Source organism: Rhagoletis zephyria, unplaced genomic scaffold (genome assembly GCF_001687245.7).
Source record: "Rhagoletis zephyria isolate East Lansing unplaced genomic scaffold, Rhagoletis_zephyria_1.1 Rzeph_scaffold_00029, whole genome shotgun sequence".
Taxonomy (NCBI): Eukaryota; Metazoa; Arthropoda; class Insecta; order Diptera; family Tephritidae; genus Rhagoletis; species Rhagoletis zephyria.
This window is the reverse complement of record NW_016157113.1, coordinates 388,661-396,140: the sequence shown is the minus strand read 5'-3', so window position 1 is coordinate 396,140 and position 7,480 is coordinate 388,661. Positions and strand designations below refer to the sequence as shown.

At 37.7% G+C, this 7,480-nt stretch overlaps 1 protein-coding gene across 1 annotated transcript in view; it reads left to right on the top strand.

Moving 5' to 3' along the window:
• Window positions 1-6,216, top strand: part of egl (Egl_like_exo domain-containing protein) — a 46,517-nt gene extending 40,301 nt beyond the window's left edge. The window contains exons 2-9 of the mRNA XM_017617041.1: window positions 855-1,100; window positions 1,171-2,741; window positions 2,821-3,068; window positions 3,182-3,376; window positions 3,454-3,555; window positions 3,619-3,868; window positions 4,686-4,774; window positions 4,844-6,216. Of these exons, the coding sequence (XP_017472530.1) occupies window positions 855-1,100; window positions 1,171-2,741; window positions 2,821-3,068; window positions 3,182-3,376; window positions 3,454-3,555; window positions 3,619-3,868; window positions 4,686-4,774; window positions 4,844-5,081 (2,939 nt within the window). The 3' untranslated portion in view covers window positions 5,082-6,216. The remainder of the gene's footprint in view (window positions 1-854; window positions 1,101-1,170; window positions 2,742-2,820; window positions 3,069-3,181; window positions 3,377-3,453; window positions 3,556-3,618; window positions 3,869-4,685; window positions 4,775-4,843) is intronic.
• The last annotated feature ends 1,264 nt before the right edge of the window (window positions 6,217-7,480 follow it).

Genomic DNA, 7,480 nt, shown 5'->3' with positions numbered 1-7,480 from the left:
GGATAAAAATCATAACCCCTTAACTTTAACTCATCTTAACTTAAAAACTTACTCCACCTGAGCTCACCACACATTAATTCACCACACTTTAACTCCCCACACCTAAATTCACCACACCTCAACTCACCACACCTCAACTCGCCACACCTTAACCCCCGCACCTAAATCCACCACACCTAAATCCACCACCCTTAATTCACCACACCTCAATTTTCTCACCACACCTTAACTCACCTCAACTCACCACACCAAAATTCACCACACCTTAATTCACCACACCTCAACTTTCTCACCATAACTTAACTCACCACACCTGAATCCACCACACCTAAATTCACCACACCGTAACTCCTACACCCAATTCCACCACACCGCAGCTCACCACACCCAATTTCACCACATGACATGATATTACTTAATGTGGCATCAAAGGCAACATCATTTGGCATAAAATGAACCAAAATAAATAAGATTTAGATAGAGGTGAAAAAAGGGATAAAAAGGAAATACAACTGAAGAGTGTGCGATGTTATATTGTGGTGTGTTATGCTTCATATGTTATGTTATTTATTCTTATGTTATGGTTATGTTATGTTATGCCAAGTACTAAGCTAAACTCCCCTCCACTTAACCCATTCCAACTAATGTTATTTTAGCTCATTCAACTTACATAAACTATCCTTAATTTTATCGGTTGAATTTCAACCGCTGGGCGAACACTAGTTAATTTAAATAGGCATTTATGTATATATGAAGACCACTTACAATTACTTACTGCCACACTTTCAGCCTGTCTTAACCATTTATGCTGTTGCCTAAGTACTAATAAACTTTTTCACCCTTCCTCATTTCAGGTTTGAAGAAGCTGCTTGCTCAGCATCCATCAATATTCGTTGTGGACGGTGACTATGTGAAGGTGAATACTTACCAGCACGCTTCGGAGGACGATGGTAGCTATGGCGGACGACGTGATTACATTAAAGAGGCTAAAGACTATTTTAAAAATAAAATGCTACAGTATGGTATTGGCGTAGAGGTGCCGGTGCGCAGCTTATTGGGTCATCGTTCGCAGGCGTCACCGCAGGTGCGGCATATTTCAGGTACCCACTTTACAACTTCACTGAGATGTGGATGTGGTAATTGTTATTTGTTACTTGTATGCACTTTCAGGTCAACATATAAAAGAGTTCACTGAGTTTCTACAGAAGCATACTGATACCTTCAAGGTGATCGATGATCATGTGATGCTTGTTGGCTGCGATGATATGACGGACTTGCCGGCGCAAGATCGTCTGCATTTGCCACAGAGCAATATTGATACGAAAGCCACCCAGCAGATGGTGGATTTCTTTGCGCAATGCATTGAGACGAAGGGTCCGATTTTGGTGGATCAATTATTTCATTTATTGACAGCACGCTTCCCCCAGGAGCAGTGGTTGCGCATGTTCAAAACACCCAACGATCTCTCGACCTTCCTCAAGCTCTTTTCTGATTGTTTCCACATACAAGCCAATCTAGTCACGTTGTTGCAGAAGCCCAAGTTGAGTGATTCATATATCCAGCAGGCGCAGGCGCGTACGCGCGAGCAATATAATTCGATGAACAACAACATCAACAATATGGCATTGAAGAATCAATCACCACCACCGGCGGCGCAACCAGCCCTCAGCGCTGTACAGCAACGTTTGCAATCGCCGGCGTTGCGTAATTTTGCCAACAACAATACCATCAGCACTTCATCGCCACAAAGTGCACATGTGAATAACATGAGCAGCAGCAACAACAACAATTGCAGCATTACATCACCAAATTTTAAGCTAAATGCGCCTGTATCCAATATGTCTAGTCCGGTGGTAGCGCCAACCGATAATGCGTCACAAACACGATCAGAACCCAATTCAGGCTTCGATAGTTTCATACAAATGTCGGACGTTCACCTGGACAACCTTTGCGATCGCAATTGCCCAAGCCCGAATACTTGTTCTTCATACGGCCCGCCCGGCAACAATAATCCACCTCTTTTGGGTGGTCAAAATAATCTGAATTCATTGCAAAATTCCGCCATATCGACACAAGCGAACACAGAACGCCCGAACAGTCTCAATCAGACACTGAAGCAACGCGTGAACAACTTGGTTATACGTACTCTAGCCGAGAACTACGAAAAAGACAAGCAGTCACTGGCCAACCAGGTGGGTGGTGCATCTGCCGGCTACAATCCACAGAACTCATCCTCCCATTCAAGTCCCGTGCATTCCAATAGCATCAATGTCGCGAGCACAGCTGGTGGCAGCACAAACGCGAGTTCAAACTCGACAGCTGCCGTCAACGCGAACAACACATCACATTCACCTAGTCATAATTATTTTGTTGGCGATACCTGGAGGCTTAAGGTAATGCAGAATACCACAGTGATTAACACAGTGCACCGCTCCCTGTTCGTCACCGAGGCGATGTTGAAGTTTGCGCAGCAGAATAATCAGAGCATAGTCATATCGCTGGACTGCGAAGGCATTAATTTGGGTTTGAAGGGCGAAATCACGCTCATTGAAATCGGCACCACACGTGGCGAAGCATTCATTTTCGATGTGCGCACATGTCCTGAGATAATCAGCGATGGTGGCCTGAAGACGTTGTTGGAGCATGAAAATGTCATCAAGGTCATACACGACTGCCGCAATGATGCAGCGAATTTGTATTTGCAGTTTGGCATACTTTTACGGAATGTATTCGATACGCAGGTGGGTATTAACTGGGCGAGTAGTTGGGGAAAAGAACAAGTTGATCTCTATTTTGATTTTCTTCTATTATTGCTACTAGGCCGCATATGCCATCATACAGTATCAGGAGACGGGTAAACAAGTTTACAAAGCGAAATACATTTCACTGAATACACTATGCGAACAGTATAATGCCCCCATCAATCCGATTAAGGAGCAACTCAAGCAGATTTACCGTCGCGATCAAAAATATTGGGCCAAGCGGCCATTATCGCGTGATATGCTGCTCTATGCGGCCGGTGATGTGCTTGTCTTAATCAACGATCAGCTCTACGGTAATCTAGCGAGGTGAGTAAGCTGCTGCTGTATTTGATGTGAATTTCGAAGCAGTTTCAATTAAGTCTACTAGATAAATAGCATTCATTATATATGTATGTACATATTCCATTTTCATTTTCTAGACAAATAAAACCAGAGAATCGTCAGCTTTTCTCTGAGCTTTGCACTGAACAAATACTCATACAAATCAAACCCAATGAGGTGAAGACACGCAAGAAGCAGCGCAAGGTGACCACTGAGGTGACTGACCTCAAACAGAAACTAGAGCAGTCAAACAAGAGTATCGTGCTGTCGAATCGTGAAATTCGCTTGTTGCGGTAAGAGGCATACTGAAGATTTAGTAAAAGTTGTTAGTACAGTTTTTGTATTTACTTTTCATTAACAACACTTGCAGCTACATGGACTTGACCGAGGAAGAGAAGGACCGTCTGAAGCGCAATAACAATAAAGTAGCAAAGAAGTTTGAAAAAATGGAATCGGCTGGTAACCAAACTAGGTACATAGTCGCAGTGGTTCGAATTTGTAAAAAAAAAATTAACCCACTTCACTGAATTTTCAGGGATCAAAGTGATTCTGAGGATGAACAAGAACCCACTGAAAACGATAACTTTCCAAGTCTCGACTCAGTGCCATCAGACAATTCATTAACCGGCACATTTTCGCCACGCTTCAACTCTGAGCCACCCAGTTTGGCCGAGTCTATGCAAATGATGGATGAAATCTTAGCAGATCAATCCATGGATCGAGTGGTGAAATTGGATAAGCTGGAAGCGATATTGTCGGCCGTTACACAAATGCCAAATGATCAAGTAAGTAGAAGAGAAGCGAGAGCAGCGAGTAAGAGAGTGTAGGGAATAATTTGCAAATTTCGAATTGTATTTGCTGACATAATGCAATTCTGAGTGATTCTGCTTTCCTGAATCTGATCTCTGATGGACTGATGTTGGTCCCTGTACCTATAAATGTATTTGCACCGATGCTAATCTACTTGGAGCATATGTGAAAATATATATTAATTTTCCTGGCAGAAACGTACGATAAAGAAGATGGCGTTGAAGTATTTTAACAAGCCGAAACTCCTGGTCTGACTAATCCAATTTGGGTTCAAAGCGATTATAAGAAATAATAATCAAAACGCTTTAAGGAATGCCTGAGCTTATCCAAGAGATTAACTTAAATATCATCCTGAAATTCTCACAAGGTATTGCAAGATAAACTGTCACCTGACTAAAGTGGGAATTTACTCGGAAGAGCTACGCAGATTATGCAGGACTGATAATGAAACTACATGTCACATATTAGTACGATGCTTTGATGTACAAACCCAAAAGATACTTGCACCCTTATTGCGAGTGTCGACTAGTAGTAGATAAACGACTATTAGCCGATTATCGATTATCCATGGTCTTGTGAATGTCTTAACTAAACTAACTATCTTATTCTTGAGGGCGCAATGAAATTAGATGCACCATAAATATGTGGGGGGAGGGAGGGGGCAATAGATCTTAAGGACACAATGATTATAATAAACTCAAAATAGTGATAGTTGTAGCGCGTGCCTTAATTCGCCCATTCCACATTCTCTGACACATACATATTTATTTGGGTTCTATATTTTCGTTTTAGATTATAACTTCCAACACAATGCAGGATCAATTGAGCTCAAACATATCCGCCACTGATAATGTACAAGTTGTACGTGAGAAGACCAAAAAGTAAGTACGCCTATAAACATTTCTTCTAATAAAGAATTTGCTAAATATTTTTTTTTTTTACATTTTTAGCGCTAAGAATTGCAATTGTAACTGCGAACGCAGTAGTACACCAACCATACGTCTGGTTAACAATGAAAAGAAGGCTGTGAAATCGATCGACTCAGCATCGCAAACACTTAGTACTGGCGATATTGTCATAACAAAGATTTTCTTCCAAGATGAGCAGGGAAAACCTAAGGAGAAGGTGCTAACCTCATCGCCAAAACGCATTGGCGGGCCATCCACGATAGCGTCAACGACATCTTGAATGAACCACAATAATGATAGAGCGAACTGAGCTGCGAATTCTTTGTTCTAAATTAATTTCCAAGCAAACGTAAACGTGGCAGCTATGAACTCGTAATTAAATAAGAAGCGATTATGTTGGGCAATAATCAAGCAAACATATCGAAATTAAAGTAGTCACCTACATTCATGCATACATACATAAATGTATACCCGCAATATATATGTACATACATAGAATTATATGCATTATTTAAGTGCTAATCGTAAATTGTTGCAAATCTACAGCTACTTATTTTTATGTACTTTTATTTCAATTTTTATATTACTTGTAATTTCTTATACTAAATGTTACTTTTCTTTTTTGCTTTTTAATTTCTTTTTTATTCATTCAATTTGCCCATTATTTTGCACCATTCACATATGTACATATGTGTTATATATAGTAGCTTAAGATTTCTTTCAAAAAGAGTATCAACGGTGGAGCTTTTCTAAATGCATCAAAATTAGTTGCACATATGTAAATTAATAGTTCTAAGTGCCTGTATGTATTGTGGCGCAGATACCGCAAGTTCCCTTTTTTACGATTTACTAAAGAAAAATTAAAAACAAAAAAATTATTTAAAATATAAAAAAAGACTAGAAAACAAAAGAATGCTAAGATAAATCGAAGGGGTATTGTACTTTATGTACATATAATTAAACATGTATTAACGAATTTTTTATGAACGAAGTACACAAAAGTTTTTTATGTGTGGAGAAGTACTGGTATCAAAGAGGAAAGGTAAGACACCTCTGTGGAAAGTGTATAATTATAATTTTAGCCATCTCTAAATCTCTCTTCTCATAGCTAAGTGCATGAGAATCTGATGTTGATGTTGGGGATGTGGCAGCGCATGAACTAAAGTGGGACAAAAGAACTTCACGTAAAGTTGATGTCATAAAAATGTATAAGATTGTCAAAGAAAGCGAGAAAATTACACGTTTCAGTCCATAATTAACAGGAATAACTTTCAAACAACATATCGATGGATAATGTACAATACTCAGTGTTTGCAATTTTCACAAATTGGCTGACGTAAAAACATACTTGACTGGCATTAATTATTTTTTGCGACGCTCTTCTATTGCTAGTTTTCTTATCCAAAAAAAAAAAACGAATGTTGATATGATATATTTCCTACTAGACGGTGTTTAATATAAGACTTTGATATGTAAAACTGAACTTGCAAGTTTGGATGCTTCAGTTAAGTATGAATCGAAACTAAAAATTTTGCGAAAAGAAAATTTGAAAATGTATCGAAATTACATAAGTGCTGCAATATAGAAACAAATCGTTTAAATAAATGTTCGGCTTCAAAGGTTTTTATTTAAATTTGTATCTATCTATATCTAATAAAAGTTATATTTTTTCGATCAAACAATTATTTGCCTTTTTGGAACCATATTTGATTGTTTCCTTTATATAACCATTTTTTTCTTTCGATCTTAATGATTACAACTCAGCACGAAAATAAAGATTATCGCTGAGCGAAATCGGTTCGAAAAATTTTAAATTGACAAAAAATATTAAAAAATATATTTCTGGCAGAAAAAGTTATTAGACTTAATCGACTTTTATTAAGATGGCTGTTGTCAAGTCTGCGGATGTAAATGCTTTATGATAAAAATCAGTTGGCGTTAAAGAGCTTGGAGTCAATTTTGTATACTTGCGCATGATATTTTTGTAAACAATGTAGATCCAAATGTTGTTTATGTAGGTATGTATGCTTAGCAAAGAGAAAAAGTCGTTAAAGTACTGTTTTAAAATAAAAAAGTACCAACTAAAAATCCAAACTCGAAACTTTATTTCCTACTCATTTTTTGTTTCATATAAACATTTCCAATCTAAGGAAATTTTCGAGAGAACTTCGTTATATAAAAAAAGAAAAGTTCTGACCAAAATTCCTTCAAATCAAAAATGGTCGATTTCAACCATTGGCCAATTTGGCATGGACTGACCGATGTGTAATTACTGTTTAATTATTTAAAATTAATGTATGTATAAATAAAACAAATTATGGAATTATTTACATACCTCTTTCTAAGCCTCAAAATGGCAGCTCTTAGAAACTTGCAATAAATGGCAAAAAAGACAAACCATCATCGAAACCCCTTAAAAAACGAGAATATACGATATGTACGAGTATTGCATAAATTTTTTGCATACTCTTGAATATCCAAAAAATTTCAAAAGTATTTAGTTTAGGGTAAATATGAAATACAGCTCACGATTTAAGGGTACAGCTTTAAATATGCGTGAGTTGGTGTAGATGCATAATTACGGATATTTCTTTCTTTTTTCAATTTAAGAACGAAGCAACTCTTTATTTTTTTTTTGTTTTTTTTCGCTATTATAAATAAATACACTGTATAAAGTAT